This window comes from Protomyctophum bolini (assembly GCF_963924005.1).
Source record: "Protomyctophum bolini genome assembly, chromosome: 16".
Lineage (NCBI taxonomy): Eukaryota > Metazoa > Chordata > Actinopteri > Myctophiformes > Myctophidae > Protomyctophum > Protomyctophum bolini.
Genome location: NC_137877.1, coordinates 33064847 through 33085923, shown reverse-complemented (window position 1 = coordinate 33085923; position 21077 = coordinate 33064847). Strand labels below are relative to the sequence as shown.

General features: G+C 41.6%; 1 protein-coding gene across 1 annotated transcript; it reads right to left on the bottom strand.

The window, feature by feature from the left end:
- Window positions 1–5008: 5008 nt before the first annotated feature.
- glra2 (glycine receptor, alpha 2) lies at window positions 5009–18270 on the bottom strand (the record flags this gene model as incomplete). Its single annotated transcript, XM_080785987.1, has 9 exons — window positions 5009–5278; window positions 5570–5719; window positions 10515–10729; window positions 10831–10968; window positions 11074–11156; window positions 13490–13713; window positions 15278–15345; window positions 17553–17668; window positions 18185–18270. 9 exons carry the CDS (start codon window positions 18268–18270, stop codon window positions 5009–5011), a joined length of 1350 nt encoding a protein of 449 aa, XP_080642113.1.
- Window positions 18271–21077: the final 2807 nt, after the last annotated feature.

The window sequence follows — 21077 nt, the reverse complement described above, 5'->3', positions numbered from 1 at the left end:
CGTGGCCAGATCTCTTCACATCTGCATCCAGGTCACGGCGCCAGGTGTTTCGTGGTCTGCCTCTCTTCCTTGCGAAGAGTGTGGCCGATCCATCGCCATCGCCTTTGGATGATTTCTTCCTCCACCGGGTGTTGATTTGTTCGCTGCCACAGTTCCCGGTTACTGATTTTATTTGGCCAGCGTATTCGGAGGATTCTTCTGAGGCAGGTGTTTATGAATGTCTGGATTCTTGTCATGGTGTTTGAAGTTGTTCTCCAGGTTTCTGCTCCGTACAGCAGGACCGGCTTCACCATGGCATTAAAAATCCTGATCTTTGTGTTTGTGGGAAGATCTGAGGCTCCCCAGACATTCTTCAGCTGATGAAAAGCTGCTCTTGCCTTGCCAATCCTGACTTTTACGTCAGCATCTGTTCCGCCCTGTTTGTCGACAACACTGCCTAGATAGGTGAAGCTCTCCACCTCCTCTAGTGCTTCACCTTCTAGTATGATAGGGGTAACTGGGGTAACACTGTCTGTATTCATTTTGAGGACCTTTCTCTTTCCTCTGTGGATGGTGAGGCCAAGGCGTGTTGAGTTTGATGATACTATGTTGGTTTTCTCTTGCATTTGGTGGTGAGTGTGGGAAAGAAGGGCCAGCTAGAAATACACTGACAACAATTCATGAACGAACAAAGAAATGAAAACACAAGGGCATACTTATAGATATGGGATAACTAGACACAGGTGAACAAAACTCAAAATCAAGACAGGGATTGGCTGGGGGACTAAGAGGACACAGGTGGAAAACAAAGACTAATCACAATACAGGTTAGACAAGGCAGGTACAGAACTACAGGGGCAGACAGGATGGCACGAAACAATACTACAAAATAATAGGTACACAAGAAAACATAACATGTCACGGACCGTGACACCTATTGGTCAAGTCAGTACTATGATGCCATATTGGTGACATCAGGAATCTTCAGTCTCCATACATGGACATAAAAGGAACAGACAGATATTACTTGCAAGTCTCTGGTACTTGGTACTTGGTAGCCTACTACTTGGAGGCCAACCTATGACTGACATTGGCATAAAAGGGACAGAGGCAGATGGTACAGATACAGAGATCTCTGTATTTGGGTATTTACTGTAATTGGGACACAAGACAGACAGACAGATTCTGACATTTTTGGTTCGGGACAACCGCTTGTCCGACCGAATTCCCACTCGGCACAACACACCCTCAGGTCCTCACCGATACACATGCCAAGTTTTGAAGTAAATTGGTCAGATGGTGCTTGGGTTTAGCCTGGCTAATAAGCCAGACTCATATCACACTGTCGCAGGCATTGTTTTTTGCCAGCGGCAGATTCGTGTCTGGCCAGGTTAGTTTGGGTTATGTGCGAGTCAGACAAACACACACAGATTAATTCTTATGTATTTTAGGATGGAGTCAATTTTTCCACAGCATCTTTTCCTGCCTTTACAACATGTTATGTTTGCCTGTCCTTGTCTATAATAATATGTAATTATTATCATGTCATGTCATGATGCAACACAATTTCAGCTTGTAGCTGCTTATTTTTGAACTGCAGTGTGTGTGTGTGTGTGTGTGTGTGTGTGTGTGTGGGTGCGTGTGCGTGTGCGTGTGTGTGTGTGTGTGTGTGTGTGTGTGTGTGTGTGTGTGTTTGTGTGTGTGTGTGTGTGCGCGCGCGTGCGCGCGCGCGTGTGTGTGTGTCTAACAGAGTTGTCCTCTGTCTCCTGTGAAGGCACTCTGACATCTCCCATTCAGCTGGTTTCCACTCAGGTGAACACTACCTGCTGTGATGTCCATGCTACAGAGCGTGTGAAGTCCATTCTCCTGCATCAATGGAAAACCCAACGTCGGCTCATATCTGTGTCTCTCCAGGCGGTCCAGAGATCTGAGGCAATGTGCCGTCACCTTGACTTACTAGCCAGGTGAAAGGAACACTTGTGTGCCTCAGTGTTTCCTCGCCTTTGATTTGATTTGTAATCAGACTCAAAATGCAGGTGTGTGCACTAATTTGTCCCCTTTGTTAACTATTATTAGTTGTTTCCACTCATATTATACGGCATATCCTATATTATATATACTGTATGTGTGTGTGTGTGTGTGTGTGTGTGTGTGTGTGTGTGTGTTACAGTATGATTGACAAACCAGTCAGATTGAAAAAGTAGTGCTTGTCTTCTTCGAGTTCACCTCCCGCTCTCCCCCGCAGCGCTAAGTCGACTGAAGGTGACTTTGCACAACACTCGGCATGGCGACTCAGCGGGGCCTCATGTGCCCCAAGTCACCTTCAGGCGATGCACCTCCATCGGTGAAACCTTAGTGCACCTTTTTCATCTATAATAATATATACTCATTTAGTAAATATAGTGTGTATACATTGTGGCAACCCAGGGGAGAATAGGTACTACTAATAGGTACTAAGATAAGATTCACAATAAAATAAGAGGCTCAGAGTCAGATTCAACATAAACTTAAATTGTCTTTTCTTTTAAGTGTTAGGGAAAGGGGAAAACGGGGCAAAACATCAACATAGGGTTCCTCTTGTCAGGGGCTTAGGCTTCTAGTCACTTGCAGTCCTGTGGGTAGAGCAGAGAGAGAGAGAGCTAGTGACTACTTTAGTTGGGGGAGAGTGCTGTAGGCTCTCCCTTGAGGAGCAGTCGGCTTGAGAGATCTCCCTCATACCAGCCTCCTCATGAACAGAGAGATTCCTCCTTCCTCACTCCTCCATTAGTTCAAACTGACTCACCAGACAGCTTGGGCGTCGGCTCTTTAACAGCTTCTGGTGATTGCCTTACTGGCTGCAGGTGCGTCCATGTCCAGGCTCCCATTGGCTGCAATACCTGTACAGGGTGATATACTCCCTCTATCACCTCCCCCAGCCTCGTTCTGTGGGGAATAGGCCTGGCTGTTTCCCCTGGTTTGCCACAACATACACACCCACATACTGTATATAAGGTTGTTTGATCCCCTGAACCGGTAGGAGAAATCTGACTAGGGAAGCAACCATAATTAACCAACACTCACGCCTCCCTGAACACCCACCGCTCAAGTGCACTAACTGCTCCAGTGGAGCGTATAGGTGTGTACAGTACATGTACAGTATGAGCATGATGCAGGGCTTTGCTGAAAAGGCCCACTTTTAAAAGAGATTTTGATCTCAATGTAATTTACCCGGTTATATCACTTGTCCCTATTCTGGCGAAAATGGTCAAAAATATTGGAAACAATGATCAAACATTGCAACATGCAACGCAACACATTGCAATGCACCACATTGGTCACAAAGATCAGCTATTTCCGCTATTTGTCATACGACTAAGTACAGTATATAGGGCTTATAAATACATTATTTTAAAAAGAGATGAGGACACAAATTGCACATGTGGAGCACACTCAACTTTAATGATGTACAGTAGATTAGATTACCTTTTCCAGGAACAGTATTCAAGAAAAGAAAGGTGTAGCACAGTATATCAGGTGTGCAAAGACCAATAGCTGCTCTATACTGTGAGTAACGTGAGAATTTCCCCCTTGCAGTTTCATCACTCTACAAATGTACTGTGTACACTGTCTGTACACAGTAAGTTCCTGTGTTTAACTCTGAGAGTGTACACATGTGTGTGTTACATTTGTACACTCTGAGTTCAAATGCACACATTAACAGGATTGTAATGTGTACCCAGCAAAGAACACAAAGTGTGGGGATGCGTTGAACAGTCCATTGAGGAGTTATAAGTACTGTATACGGAAAGTGATTTTCTATAAACATATTGTGTTCCCTGTTTCAATAAATATTCATTAGACTAAATCTACAAAAACATACACTCCAACTCTAAATCCATGTTGATTATACCTGGAATATTTACCTGTGATATAAACAAATTCATTGGTATGTGGGAATATTAACTTATGGTATAACATCAGATTGTATGTAGTTGGTTTGCATCTCAGCTTACCAATACACTGGCCATTATTAGAACTGATAAACATTCATGAAATGTATGCCAAGATATTTCAGAAATTATCTTCAGGATGAAAGTGATATTTAAATTAGTTACAGTACACTAAGATGAGTGGGTGAGCCATTACGCAAATTTTAGGTGACATCAATTATGCACAGATATTTATAATAGCAAAACAAATGGAAAAAGTACCTTCAGATATCTGGTCTTAGGTAGAAAAGCATAGGATAAACAGTGCATTCATTTGTGACAGACCACTGAATAGGAGATGCTTGGAAAAATAGGGAAGCGTAGTTCTTTATCTCACTAAATCCATGATATCTAAGGCCTCGGGTTGTTAATAAAAATGCAGTATCCGTGAGCCAATTCTGGATTTTCATCTGCTTATTCATACACATGCCGGGGACATGTGCTGCTGTTTAATGTATGTAGGATAATACAGTATCTATGTGCTTGCATCGCAGCCTGTACATTGCAGAGTCTTGCTGCTTTATGTTGTATAAACAGTGAGGAGGTGTGTGACAATAGTACAATATAAAACAGTTCTAAACACCCTTAATATGAAATACCCCCTTTTTTATTCCTGCAACCACAAAAAGTCTCAAAGTAAGGTTCTGACTGTGCTACCGTTCATATACAAATTCACGGAATGTGTTTCCATCGCTTGGCTGTACAGACGCCAAGGCAGTGATATTTTTCTTTTGAACATTTGGTCCATCTTTTCCAGCATTTTACTGTGCCTATAGAGAGTTAAGACATTATTTTTTCCAGGCAATATTGTGCAACAGTAGTACAGCAAGATACATCTGAGTCTCAACCATTTTTTCACTTGATAATCAGAACATGTGCATTTATCTTGTGATTACGCATGAGCATTATACATGATCCCTGCAAGAACACTGGCATTATCACCAGATTTCATCTCAATGTACAGTCTCACAATGTCACCTCACCACAGCATTTCTCAATCTCAGAAATGAGAAATAACTGAGAAATGTTATTTATGGAAGGTTCATAACTCACAGGAGCCGTTAAATGCCTTCATGTCTGATGATCTTGTAGGTGATCCAGTAGAATATGTTGAACAAGAGGAATGCCATAGGAAAAGCCGCTCTGGAGATCGTGTCTATCCTCTTGGCTCTGTCCACAAACCTCTTCTTTATGGTTTCGATGTCTTTTGGGGTTGGTTGAGGATTAGGATCTAGGGTAGCATTCTTAACAGCTGTGCCATCTTTCGTCGGCAGACACTGGCTCATGCTGTTGCTAGAGAAGTTAAATCGGCCTTCCTGCATATCGCCATCCTGGACAAAGACACATGCGTGTACAGTGTTCACAAGACATATGTGACTCAGGGGCTTAATTCTGTAACTCGATGATATGACATTCGTCATGTAGTATGATGAAGCTGTGTCATGAGTGAACACAAATTAATATCTCCACAACAACATGACCAAACTGAAATGATAAAATATTTAGGTCATATACATTTGTTCAGTCAAATGATCAGCACTTACAGCTACATTGAGTCTGTCCAAAAAATAAACCGGTCACCACCAGACAGCTACCTTGTAGGGATTTGAACGCTGGCTTACCTTGTGATTCCTTCTCTGCCTTCGCCTCAAACGAAGGAACTCCTTCTGTTGCCTGGAGACAAAATTAACTCCAGCATATTCCAGCAACGCAGCAAACACAAAGAGCAGACACACAGCCATCCAGATGTCAATGGCTTTCACGTAAGAGACCTGTGAACAAAATGGTTTCCTTTTATTAAATATTCCATACTGACAGAAACGATACATGACTCTTATGCGGTATGAATTCTATAACACATTTCATTATTTTCTTTCATTTTCTCTGGGGAGTTGTTAACCCATCTATTTTATGGTTCGATCCTAGGTAATAGGTATGTGTGTATAACTGTGTCCTTTGTTCCACAACGTGTCTGAGCTGAGCTGTCTGTGTATTTTTCTGTTTTGTCTTTGTCATAAAATGAACAAACTGGTCAGGCTCCTACTTGGCCTCACCCCCCGAACCCACCTCCCCCCTGCCCACTTTGACAGGCTGGAATGGCTTAGGGTCGACAACAGAGTACAGCATCTTGCAATGGGTCTGGTCCACAAGATTCGATACACCACCAAGATACCCATGTACCTAGTCTAAATACTTCCTTAATGTTAACAAAGTCCACACCCACAACACCAGAGGGAGTGCAACGAACCATGTACAACTCAGATTCGGCACAAACAAGGGACTAAATTATTTTTGCTCCTATGCCACCAAAATGTGGAACGCCCTACCAACAGTCATTAAGACATGCGAATCCCTTGACTCCTTCAAAACCGCTCTCAAAGGGCACCTATACGGACGGCTGCAATTCGAAACTGGCCCCCGTAAAATCTGAATCCCACCGCCCACCCCCTTTCCCCCTCACTGTATATGTTTCTTTTCCCTTTTTACCTCCTTTATGATGAATTCCTGTTCTGTTCTTTGACTATATAGAAGTGTCTATTTGTACGTCTCTAAATGTTTTGATGAATTGAACAAGGTGGACCCTCTTGTAAACAAGTGTAATGCTTAATTGGGTCCACTCACAGTTAACAGTCTTTGTATTGAGTTTGTGCTTGAAATGTACTGTAATTCTGCAAACTGTTAATAAATATTTCAATCAATCAATTTCTTGGGTTTAAATCCTCTTAGCAGACCTTATATTGAACTACACTTCTCTAGGCTTTTTTTCTGCAAACTGCTAATAAAGTACCGTATTCAATCAAGTGAATCCATACATAGGGGGGTCCCTTCTAGGGGCTTGACTAGGGAATGAGTTAGACCATATGCAGACCGTGGCCATCTTGCCATTAAGTAAACTAGACCTGTACGTGCCCGTCGCAGTCGTTCACCGGCCTACTTGGGAACGATGCAACTTGGGAACCTAATGATATACGTTGTCATAGCACCCGTTTTAACTGTCAGCCGGTGTCCCACATGGAGAAAGACTGCAAACTGAAAAGTGTACTTGGCAATCAATTCGGCTCACTGGCAGAGCCTGATTGGTTGAGCCGCGTGTGTTGAATGTGAAGTCGGTGGGTCAAATGGTTCTCAAGTTACGTGCATTACAACCATACACACACGTACGCACGCAGAGACGTGGCGCATTATATAGTAGATGGCAGGGGGGCATGCTTTGAGGAATATGAGCTACTTTCAGGTGATTCTTTTGTGTCAGTGTCAGACTTTGCAAGCGCTCGCTTTCAGCAAAGCAACGTCCTGCTGCCTCCTGCAAATTCAAAACAGGTGGTACGCAGTGTTGAGTGATATCCAACGAGCACTTCCAAACTCCAACACACAAAAATAATCACTGCAATCCCCTTCTATAAACAAAACAGCTTTTGTCCCCACACGTCTCAAGATTTGCCATTGATAATGAAAGGGGAATTCAGGTCAAATGTCTGCTAAATTTTGTCGCCACACGTCTCAATATTTGCCATTGACAATGAAAGGAGAAATTACGTCAGAATTCCGCTAAATATGACGTAAATTAAACATCAAAACATTAAACGCCATTGACATTGAAGGGAACATTTACGTCATATGTAAACGAGCAAATCAGCTAACCAATCACAGGCAACAGGCATTCTGTTTGGCCAGTATGAGATGATCCATGATGATGTACGATGATAAGAGCGCCCCTCACTTCACACGGGTGTGATTTTTATGAAACAAACACTTTGCAGGATAATTCAAGCTTTTTGTACAGCTGCAATGTTGGTGGGTTTGACGTCATTTAATACAATCAGATAGAACTTTTCTGTTTGGATGTTTGGGCTGTCAATGGCAAATTGTGGCTAGATATTAAAAAAATAGATGCCTCATTGTCCGCTGCAGTTCATTGGAGCGACGTGTCTCCATTGAAGGCAGGAAGTCAAGTGGAAGTGCTGAAGGCATTTGCTGAAGGCACGCTGCTACCCAAGTGAAGTCACTCATGCGACTCCTCCATGTCTTGCATGACTCTCGCTGCCACTCAAGTGTCTACTGGCCAATGACAACGCATATTTTCCGGGACTTCTGTTATGCACGTGGAAGCTTGACAAGCTTCCGTTCATGCTTCCACTATGCTTCGCAAGGAATTTCGTGAATAATGTGCCTTCAATTTTGACACGCGCCCCAGAGCCGGAAAAAGGCGTCTGTCTACCTTTTATGTCTATGGGCAGAACTGCCAATCAAAGCGAAGACTGGCCAATCACAGCTCGTCCTTGCCGGACATGCTTGCGGAGACTCTTGGGTAATGAAGTCATGATGTTGGCTGTCATGTTATTTGTGTCCAAAGTGGCCACTGATACTGATACCCCAAACTACTGTACGTAGTGCTGCTTTAACTCAAATTAATTAGGCCTGGTTAAACCACCAAACCCATGCCTACACTTAAAGTTACTAAAAACACCTAGCCTTAACTAAAATTATTAGTCATTTTCGTCATTTCATCATCTACCCAGACAGTTTTTAAGTTGCTTGATTCAGTAATTAGATATTTGATATTAATTTTAGCTTCCCTGCCCCCTTCCTATACAAACCCATTATAACTTAAAACTCCATTTTAACCATGATAGACTCATTGAAAACACCCGACCTATTTTCTGTTGACTGACAATCTCCTTCTAATACTTGAGGGGCACGTGGTTTGTCATTTACTGTTTTCATTTATTTTTAATAAATATTTTTGATTTTGTGAGGAGGAGCTGGAGCTTTTCTAAAATAATTATTAAAAATATATAATTGATAATAATGGGTCTTCAGGCTTGACCCCTAAATAATTAAACCAACACCAAACTCATGCCTAAAGTGAACCAGCTGTAGCCATTTGATTAGCCCCTGCCCTGACCAATCACATGACCAGTATCTATGAAGTTACTCTACTGCTACATATTTCCTGACAGTTTTGAACCAAAATATCAGACATCTAAAACCAAATACCCTCTACAGTTATATAACTGCTTTGGCTTTTTAATCTGCCTTTAGTGTATATGTAAATGAACTTGCTGTGATTTCTAAATTACTATAATTAGGAGTGGTGTTTTCTAACAAGTATGTTTGTTGAAGCTGACAGTAATATCCATGATTGCAGACATATAGGGCACAGCTGGAAATAATTGGTGCCTTATTTGTTGAGGTAATGGACTGGAAACCATAGCTCTAATTTGGACCTTTAGCATTGATTTACATCTCAGTCTCCACTCCACAGTGGTGGAGTTGAAGATGATGTTGAAAGGAGCACACATGACATTCCTATTCATCAATGGATGACCTGGGCGTTGTCTTCCCTCATGACAGCTGATTTGCATTGGAAGGAAACAACTTAAAGTCAGCTTTTTGAGAACATGCAAGGCATATTGAGCTTTTGTTTACTTGGGAGGCTTTCAAAGCCAGCTGTTTAAATATTTATTATGTCTTTCATGTGGGACTCTGACATGGCAAAGCCCTTGAGTGGTCATATTATGTAGGCCGTTGTGTGGGAGAAGTGATTGATCTGCTATAGCTGATGCACAGTGCCTGTAGTGTACAGGCCAATTTATTATGTGTGAAAATGTACTGTAAACTATGCACATAAACCGGCAGCATGTGCTGTGACTAATTACTACATTTAAAAAATATATATATATTTTTTTATGCTCCTCATTTATGCTTTTGTGAGCTGAGGAATGAAATTGACATGGATAGAGGGGGTGCATTTCATGTCTGTGTTGTATCTCTTTCCTTTATACCTGTCACACAATATAACATCATCCTCTGAGAAAAGGCTTTAAATCCATCCATCAATGGCCTGCCACTTTAGCTCCTTATAAACAACTACACTAGACCGGTGCCCGGCTGTAGAGGACCGAGTCGGTAACGATGGAAGTTGGAGATCCATGCCCCACCTGGCTATGCAATACCCGTTGTACCGGTGTCAAAGCACCTGTTCTGTACCCGTGGCAGATTACCTGTCATCTGTCTGTGTCCCTTTTATGCCCACATATGAAGATTTCTGTATCTGTCTCCCTGTGTCCCTTTATTCCTACATATGGAGTTCTGTATCAGGCATGTCCAAATATGGAGTTCAGTGTTGTGATGTCAGAACAGACCAGCTCCATATATGGAGCATGGGCATTGGGCAGGGGCCCTGTCTAGAGCCAGGGCAGAGGCCGGGCACCGGGCACCGCACTCCCTGTGGAGGTGTGGAATGCATGTGTCGAATTTGAAGTCGGTGGGGCTAACGGTCCTCGAGATTTGTGCATTTCAGCCGTACGTATACGTACAGACAGACGTACAGAGACATATGGTGCATTTATAGATAAGATTTCACCCCAGTGTTTAGATTCTGTGCAGCATGTCCTCATATAGGTCTATTTACCATATCCATTCCATCAGTGTAATAGCGACAGATTATCCATGTCTTGTGACACGGGGGAGAGATCGAGGAGCATTTGATCCGAGAGCCCAGCCTATTAGCCTCACTTTGGCACTGACCCTTCAGGCTGTTGACATGAAGACAGAGAGGTTTACCTTTGGAAGGGAAGATCTGGAGCCGGAGCTCTGGGTTGTCATGGTGAGCACGGTAGTGATGCCCAGTGCCACTCTGGCGGGCGCGGCGTCCATGTTAATCCAGAAGGAGACCCAGGAGAGGATGACGATCAGGAGAGAGGGGATGTACATCTGGATCAGGTAGTAGCCCATTTGACGCTCCAGGCGGAATTTCACCTCAATACAGGTGAATTTACCTGGTGAGTGATTTCAACCAGTGCAATTTTAGCAAGACAATTTGTATTTGTGAAAGGCAAGGACGTATACAAGGATATATATAGTATGTGTGTTCTCTGACCAGTGTTGTAATGTTTGGTACAGTAGCCCAGCTCCTTCTCATCCCTCATGAGGAACTGAGGTAATGTGAGTCCGTCTGACACCTGCACAGCATCCTTCTCCATCCACTCGAAGATCAAGTCATTCATGGTGTAACCAACTAAAGATGGCAATGGAGAAATCAAAAACAATTATATCAAAGACATACAGTATATACATACAATACATTTCAATTTAGCTAAGAGCGGTAAGAAAGGCAGCTTACAGCTTTCCAGTTGCATTGTGCATGTTTGGGTATCCATTGGAAAGTTCTTCAGATCCATTGGACAGGACAGAATGAGAGTCAACCTATGACATAACACAGCAATTGAATTGATGTAGATTTTTTTTAATTTTAATTCAGCACATTTAGGTAGATAAACTTGTTTAATGGATTAGGAAATACAGAGTGCTATAGACACCTCGACATGGCATTTGCATTCTATACCTGCCTCTCATTTCTCCTTTCAGACAGCTTCTGTCACAGCATGTGGGATTCCCTACAGCAGGTTCCTATCACACTTTCATTACTGGGACTTATTGTTTCTGAGATGCATTGTGGTCTACTGTCTGCTCTACTCTGTCATCATGTGTCACGTGGATGGGGAAAGTGGCTAACCACCTTTCATTTCTTTGCACCGTTGTCTGTGTCCACACCTGGGCCCCGCTCAGCTGATCTTTAAGTGGACTACAAATTGATCTGCTTTATACTGGGGCACAGAAATCGAATGCTGTGTGTGACTGAAATTGCATTGAAATGAAATGAAACATATTTTCATATCTTGTTGCACAGATTTGTCATCAAATGTAGGGGCGATTTCGCTAGATGGGCCCATTGCATCTTTCTGAAGTGAGTGTTTTCTTACTGATACTGTGCAACTATGCTGGTATGGATCATGCTGTATGCCGGCACAGATAGAGATTCCATAAATTATAGTATAGATTATTATTATTAATCTTTTAAGATTTTTTACATTATTATTATACTATTTAGCTCATATCTCTAGTCACAAACCCCATCTCCCAGAATGCCATTGATCTCTAAGAGCCCTGCAAACATACCGACTATATCGAAGCATGTGGGAGAAAGGAGATTAATTAATGTATCACATGCTTTCACCAAACCCTGTGTTAAGTTAATTCTAAACAACAACAACAACAACAACCACATACCCTCAGGATTAGTTTACCATCTTGCAGTCCTTTGTAAAATCTTTACCACGCATGGGAACTGTATTTGGGAGATATGAATGTGCTCATTCGAGGGACTAGAATCTAGGGACTAGATCAATATTGAATTACATTCACTCAAAGCTGCTTGCTTACTCTGGGTAGATAGTCTTTGATGTCTGCAATGAGTAAGAGCAGTGAGCCAATAGCCTGCTGGGTAAGCAGGCATGGAATCAGAGCTCATAATTATCTATTATCTGCTTCAGCTTTTCTTTTCTCAGATATTTTCTTCTTGAGATTTCAGCCTCAAACTCATGCTGTAACAGTTACGGCATGAGTTGGATGCATGTGGAATTACATCTCCATTACTCTACTCTCCTTTCTGTTAAAGCTGCAATGTGGAACTTATTTTATTAATATTATTTATTTTTTACAATTTGTATGGTAGAGTATGTTAATACAATAGAACTAGCACATTGCAGATGGGTGGTCTCCCATCTGTTCCATTGAAAAATATAAACCCTGGTGTCAGGTAGGACACCTACTGGTTGACAGGCAGCACTGCCTGAAGCTCATATTGTGAAATATCTCTCCTTGCTAAGCAGGGATTCCACCTTGAAGAGCTAAGTGTGGTTCATCGCTGACGTCATGGATATGCCATGACACTTTCATGGGTGGAAAATCTCGCACCGGAAGTTCCATGAATACATGGCAGTGGATGGAGCCAGCTGGACCAGCTCGTTGTCAGCTTTCACTGAAATTTGTTTTGCGTCCATGACGTCACCGTTCAAGATACAGACAAGACAGACAGACATGATCTGCTAGGTCTCAAGCTCACTGCGTTCGCAATTACACAAGATACATTACAGGACACAAATCACAGAAGCAGACAGGAACAAGAACAATAGAACATATCCTCTTGGTTTACCGATTTTGGTTTAAAAGCAGAACAGACTGGCCGGTGTACAAAAGAGTTCTTTAGCGACCTTTGCCATATAATCGGTTCAGGAATATAAAAGAAGACCTATCACAAGTTGTTTTCTAATAACTTGCTTTTTCATGTGCACAGTACATCATTTTATTGGCGGATCTAAACAGTGGCAGGTATCGTTTCTGTCTCGGGGGTATCGCAAGATTAAGGTAATGTAATGTAATATTATTACTTTTTCTAAGGAGTAATAAGTAAAGTAAACATATTACTCTCCTAAGTAATATTGCCCAACACTGTTCAGAAATAGTGTCTGTTCATGAGCTGGTCACTGGGCTCTCAGTGACTCCAATGCATTCCACCGAACTTCCGGGTGTAGTTTGGAATTGCGTGATAGCAAAAATGACAGTGTCTTTACCTTCTTTTTCATATACCTTGATCCTGAGGGCGGGCAAGGACATAAAACTAATGGATTGCGGCTTTAATCTGCAATCCTGTAAAGTCTGTCACGTTTCTCATTAGCATATCAGCACTTTTCTTTTACCTGATACTGTACAGCACAGTCCCGTCCTTGAAGATCCTTAGTAGCTTGTTGTCTGTGGTTACGTCATGGAAATTGGCGCCCTTCTCATTGGCGAAGAAGAGGTCAGGTTTCCAGATGGAGTCTAACATGGAAGGGTCCAGGTCCAGGGAGAGTTCTGGGTATTTACTGTATGCCAGCCGAGGGTCGTTCCACCCCTGTCGCAGGAAGATGTTCACTCTGTAGTCCTACGGAGGTGACAAGTATACATTTACATACTTACACACTTGACTACACTGTAAAAACATCACTTTTAAGTTAACTCTGTGCGTATAAATGGAACCAAATGGTCCATTTGTATACTCAGAGTTAAATTAGCACTGAGGATTTTGCCTGTGCCCATGGGCTTTGATGTATGAAACATGAATGTCATTATGGTAGGTGAACTACTGTAGTTATCATTGCTATTCTTAGATAATTCTTTATAATTGCAAAACTGCCTTGTGCATTTTCATTTGTATGCGTTACACACTGCATCAGTACATGCCAATGATGCCATAAGCATCATTGTACAATTATTAAGATCAAACATCTCATTACATTACCAATTGACTGTGTGTGTGTGTGTGTGTGTGTGTGTGTGTGTGTGTGTGTGTGTGTGTGTGTGTGTGTGTGTGTGTGTGTGTGTGTGTGTGTGTGTGTGTGTGTGTGTGTGTGTGTGTGTGCGTGCGTGCGTGCATGCGTGCGTGCGTGCGTGCGTGCAAGTTCCAATAAATGTTTGCACATACCGGTAATCAAAAATAAAAGTATGGATGATGAGCAGTATATGGGTTTGAAGCAATTCATAGCAAACGATACCATCATCTAAATCCCCCAAAGTACCTACACAGGCATAATTTATAGTGTTGAAAGGAGGAGGAAAGTTTGAAATACACTGAATGTACACAAACTTTCTCAGTAGCCAATAATCATTAAGAGCCATGATGGTAGATAGATGATGTGTCCAGTAAGCAATGGTTTACAAAGAAAATCCATTGAAGTTAGTTGCATTATTCAGAAGTCGATTGATTGACTTGACATGATTATGAGATGTCTTCATCTTAGTATTAGTAGTATTAGTAATATTAGTAGTTCCAAATGTTACAAAGTACAAACATAAAAGGGGCGTTTTGTCTAAAAGCTGTGGCAGTGCTATGAAAAAGAAGTCTTGTGCAACCAGATTCCATCCCATCGTGATCCAAGCATATTTTATCATCAGAACAACTCATTATGGATTCTTCAGTGGCTTCTGAACAAGCTCAAGTGAAGAATGCCAGGTTTGATGTTGTTTACCCCTTAAGCAGATAGTTGGGTGTCATCGGACATGACACAGATCAATCTGTTTGACACTCAAGACGTACAGTATGCCCCCACATACAAAGGGTATTGGCTGTACTTAAATTGAGTGCTGGCAGTGTTTGTGTGGATTATTAAATCTGCTTTAGGTATCACAGGAGTCATGATTCTCAGTTGTAATACAAGGTTCAGGTATAGCGCCACAATATGTGGCTATTGGAGCCGCCAATAGACTTCTGGATGATCAAAATCATATGAGTACAATTTGAAATTGGACATGAAACATTTGATTGTGGAAAATGAACTGCATGATTCAGCCTTAACTCTGGATGATCAAAATCATATGAGTACAATTTGAAATTGGACATGAAACATCTGATTGTGGAAAATGAACTGCATGATTCAGCCTTATAACTCCAGAGCAGAGAGCAAGGGTGGAAGACATGGATGGCCGAGCTCAGTGGATGCTCAACTCACCATGGTAGTTTCTGCTATAGAACCAAAGCTGTTGATAAATATGTTGCAGGTAACATTAACGGGTGGACCTGCAAGTTGAGGGACAGATAACATAACAAATGATCAAGGGCAAGAATCGATCAGAAAAGACTGGAGGACTCACCATAGTTGTCTCTGTGACAGAGCCGAAACTGTTGATAAAAATATTGCATGTAACGTTTACTGGGGGACCTGCAAAATGGAATAAAATGACATGACAGGGGAAAAAGCCAAGCATTCTTAATTCCATATCTCTAGTACGAACTGTGTCTGGGTAGGTGGTGAAAGGAATAATGGTCTGCTGGGTTCAACTTGCTGCTTCATACTGCATAGTGTTTTTCCTGAAAATACTGCTTCAAGAAGCAATATCTTTCATGAAGGCACCAAACATGCATGGTAATACTTTGTTTTATTTCACCAGGTGCAGAGTGATATGACCACACCCATGTCCCTGTCTTTGGACAGAAAAACAAAGTCAGATGTTATCTGGATGCAATTATTAAATGGTATCGTTAATAAAGCATATAGTGTAACAGACTTTTGCTGGTTGTAGTTAAGACAGTTGAATCCAGATAAAATGTAAAAAATAATCTTTCTGACAGACGTCTGATGATATACATTTTCATGGCTTCATCTAGTTCATTTAAAGAAAACTTTCTGCAATTTTAAATATCATATTGCTCCCTCCGAGGCACACAAAGATGCACATAAAGCATGAATGGCAATGTTAAACAAATTGTACCCATATCAAATCGTAAAACTTGAGTCTTGAGTTTAAAAAATAAAGCTTTCTCTCGAATCTCTCATACCGCAGTGTCATTTTTACTCCAGACAATCCAGTCCTCTGAAGTGAAATCTTGTGCTAAGACATGACAGTTTATACCATTTAAAGCCACAGCAAAAAAAAAACTCTATTTGTAAAGTGAAGTAAGCATACAGCCCTCCCCTGCACTTATCAATATTGCATGAAACTTGGTATTAACATTTCCTTCGGTTTTGTCGCCAGGCCATTTAACAGTAGTAGCATAAAATGCTGGTTTCTCCTCACAACAAACTCAGCAAGTAAATCTAGGTCAGGCTTACAGTTCAACACTGTGCGACTAATGACTTCTGAACCAAAATCATATATACAGTATACCTATACGTGGCTGTGTGTGTGTGTGTCCGTCTGTCTGTCTGTCTGTCTGTCTGTCTGTCTGTCTGTCTGTCTGTCCGTCTATCCGTCCATCTGTTTTTCTGTCTGTCTGTCGGTGTCGAGTGAGCAAGCAAGCACGTGTATAACGAAGATAAAGCAGAGAGAGATAGTGAAACAGGATTATAGGAGCTTTTAACTCTTGGAGAATAGCTATTAAAACAGCAACACTACTAAAATCGTGTATTGTGCCTGTTTTTACAATCCACATCTTCTCCTCTTTGCTGGCTAGAAACATTTGTTGCTGTAACATCTTTTGCTGAAAATAACAGCTAGCTTATAAAACATGCCTTCCTTTCACAGCAATTCAGTCACTATAAGATTGTGTTTTATAGCCTATAAGAATATCTGGAATGTCTGTTTTTGTTTCACAGCCGAGTTCTGCTGATCAATCACTGTATCTGTCCCCCACAATCCTTCTCCCTGTTATGTCCCAATACTCTTACATCCACAATCCCAGCCCATCTGACCTACAGTGTGGAGTAGGTGGGCTTGAGTCGGGCCTGGGTCCCCATTCTACTCCCCCTCCTTACTCAGCTCCATTCCAATGACAGATGTTGTGTCTCTCCTCAGCATCACAACACAGGAAGCCAGGAGCCTACAGCTTAGCCGGGGGGACCCCATCCATCATTTTGCCTGTCATTTGGAAGCCTTGTCTGCTGCTAGTGCTAATCTGCACATGTAGTTCATTGTGTTGTTTTGATGTCTTCTTTCACGGTTTCAAAATTGATTTATTTTTTGGGGGGGTGGTGGAGGGTGGAGTCTATCTGACATCGAAAGGGAAAACCCTATATATGTGGATGTGTTAAATGGCATAATGACCTGTTGTTGCCAGTTGCCACACTATTTTTGACGGTTTAGATTGTGTAGATTGTCCATACATTCTGAGAATGGTTGGGATGATTATGTTATTACCTTCTATGCTGATTAGCAACGATTTTATAATCATATGACTGGGAGCCTTCTGCCATTTACGTGTCAAAAAACAATTATTTTGAAGATGTATTGACAACTCGAGTCCATAATTATTGTTGCTTATAGAAAATAATTATTTGAAAAACAAACCTTTGAAAAACGGTCTTATTCGTGCGTCATAACCAGATGTTCGACCCATTAGTGAATCCAGAAAGTCTGATGGAGACTGGTTTACGGGTCTGGAGGACTCGTTGGCATCCACAACCCTGAAATAAAATGAACCGATCAGGCACGATCAATAGTAATGGCGTAATATGACAATGTCGCCCTCGCGCGATGTAGCCCACCTACACCCACAGTTCAAACGAGTAAAGGCTCAGGCTCAGTATAGCTGTCACGATGTTTACAGCTATACTGAGAGCATTAGCCTACACACTTGCTTACTACTCTGGGTAATGGACACATATACTTTGGAAAACTACAACACGCGTTAAACGCATGTACTCTCCAAAGTCTCCATTTTATTATCCATAAAAAAACACCCGACAAAATGATTAGGTATGCATATAGGCTACATATTGCATAGGTCTACTACAAGCTATACTTTAGTCAAATTCGTGCAATTTAGCCTATGGCGTAGTAAGATATTAGTCTTTATTATAGGCCTAATCTAAAATGTTTACATATATTTCTAATGGCATCTCATTTTTTAAACTTGGAACAGGTTTTTTATTTTAGGTTATAAGAAATCTGAATGTAAAGTGGTATATTAAAAAACCCACCTGAAGTTGTTGGTCTCCATAAAACATACAAATAAAGCTGTCAAGACTCCTATAAAGGACCGATTCATTCCTCTTGGTTTTCTCATGTGTTCACTTTTTTATTTCTTCCTTATATTTACGTTGGTCAAACACATAATCCAAACAGGAATGTCGCTTTCTTCCTCACCAAATGAGTGTTTGGGTATCCTCGTGTCATACAAAATCCACATTCCAGTATGTAGCAAAGGATCATAGTTTAGTTTCATGAAACTCTGATTCCTAAACGCAGCTTTCTTGAGAAAATGTGAAGAAACATCAATTGTGCGCGTCGAAACGCTCAATCTTCAAAATGCATCATTGATTGGAGCTTCTGCTTGGCGTTCGATGTAAAGGTTGGTTCTGTTAAGAGACAGTTGTTGAGCTGTGTCATTGGTCACGAAGTGAAGACTTGCTCAGGTAAGCGAACCATCCTCTGTTGAGGAATGGGAGTGGAATGCTCTTTTTTCCATTTCAGCACTTGGACAGCTCCCGGTTCCTTTACGCGCAAGCGCAACGCTTAAAACTGGAGGACGTGAGTCGATTTTCAATAAGTCCGATACACGAGGAGGACAATCCGTTCCAAACACTTCAAACTTTGTTTCCTAATGATGTGAACTAAAATGTCTATATAGCATACGCTTTATGTGGCCGAGCTTTGCAATGACTACTACTATGTGCTGATTCGGAAACTCCCAGTGCGCGCAGCTGCGCGTCATGAATAATCATCTGTTTCGAGGGTTGTTCGAGGCTTCAAAAATGCCTTTTCACACTTCACAAGTTAATGTATGTTGTAAGCGATGTACCATAATCGAAGCATGTGCCTTGCATTGAAGAGAATGCAAGCTTGTATTGCAACCCCACACACATGTGAATTGTGAACTCCAATTGCATGCCTTTATAATAATGGGCAATTGTGAAGCTTGGTCTAGTGCAATTTATGTGGATGAAAAAGAATATATATATATTTTTGGCAAACAACTGTATAGCAAAGATTAAAAGGTTGGTTTTCAAATGAGTTATTTCACTTGTTTTGAGTCAGTTTAGCTGCATATGTTCAGCTTTGAGGGTTTGTGTAAACACAAACATTGTGTAAACGCTAGACATTGAAGGCAACGAAAGGTGAGGACGCAATTTGTGATTGGCCGGAATGAGATGATTTATGATGATAAAAGCACCCCTCACTTCACATGGGTGTGATTTTTATTCACACCCTTTGTTTGGAACAAGCTCATCCTCCCTCAGATATGAATAGTGTAAACAAATGACAACACCAGCAAGAAGCTGCTGGGGATGTATTTGGTACCCTGGTTGCCCTGGAAACAGATTTCGAGGCACATCATTGGAGATGCTAAAAGGTTGAACTCCCAGAGTGAGACGGTGGAGACTGACAGACACAAACACAGACAGTGAGACATTAGGGAGGAGGGGGGATTTTACAGGGTCCCTCTTTGTCAAAGGAGGGCAACTGGGTAACAATAGAGAAGTTCAGCATGCTGCCACACATATTTGGCAGCCGCCGAAAAAATCTATATTTGTGAAACGTATTTGTTTTAGGTTGTGAAATTCTGGACAATATGGGCTAACTGACCTGGCTGTGTAAAGCCGGTGTGTGGGCTGAAAGTGTCTCATCGACCAGAGGCGTGAATGACTCATTCCACATGAACACACATGCAGGCATGTGTTGCGGGGGGAACAGCAAGTCTTTCATTCACACCAAGCCAACCATAGGCATTATGTTGTGAGATTACTCCCAGCGCATCATATGGCTGAATACTGTGACACGCTCTGGGCTATGTTACACTTCAGTCTGACAGGTTCTCCAGACCAGCTGACATATTAAGACATGGGCTGTCCCCGTCTAAGGAGGACATAATCTAAGAGTACTGATCCGGCCACCCCCACGCCCCACCCCCGTTATGATATTACTGAAATTATAACCTGTCACATTTGATCTCATGGTAGATGTTTGGCTTGATCTGGTGTGGGCCTTAAGAACATGATGTGAGACCTCTGGGGTCATGGGTTGCCTGCGTTGTTCCCTAAATGCTGAATGCATTATGCTACATACATCACCAATATGCAAATATTTGGCAGTATTTCTTGTATTTTAATTTTTTATTCATTTTATGGAGACCCACAATTACCTTTATGTCACAATTGATCATATAATAATATATTCAGACTCTGTCCTGGGCACAATATGAACTTAAACTATATGTGTGTCTTTTATCCCTGCAGAGGGTTGATCCAAGACAAAAGATTATAATTCTGCATATTTTATGGAGTATGGAGTTCACTTCAATCAAATCTGTTTTGGCAAGGATGAAGATTCTACTCAGCCCTCAAGTGATTTACTTTTCATCTCAAAAGACAGCTGCAGTTGTCTGGTCTGTGGACGCCTGGGCGGTACGACAACCAACCTAGGTTTCAACTGGCCATTAGTCTCCATAAGATAAGACCTCGTGGCCAGGTGGGTCACATAATTAGAGAAGGAAAGTCAATTCTCGATGTCACCAAGAGACGTGTAGCTTATCCCTCTTTGAGAAAGGAAGAATAAAACGGAATAATCCCTTTGACAAGAGCTGTCTGTTTCATTCATCGAGCAGTTTCCACTGCCATTAAAAGTAGAAGGCAAGGCGCTGTTTTAGAGCTGCCCACATACAGCTAAGACTGGCTGCTATTGCCTGCGAGTCTTCAGGGAATTAAGGGTTTTATATCATCTGGTTTATAGTGCGATCCACAAAGAGCCTCTGTTGTCTAAATGGATCCATTTATAACCTTCAAACACAAACAAAAGGTTTCAAGTTTTTTAATCAGTTCAATGGAATATTTTCCTATATGATAATGATAGGATATCATTGATAATGATATCATA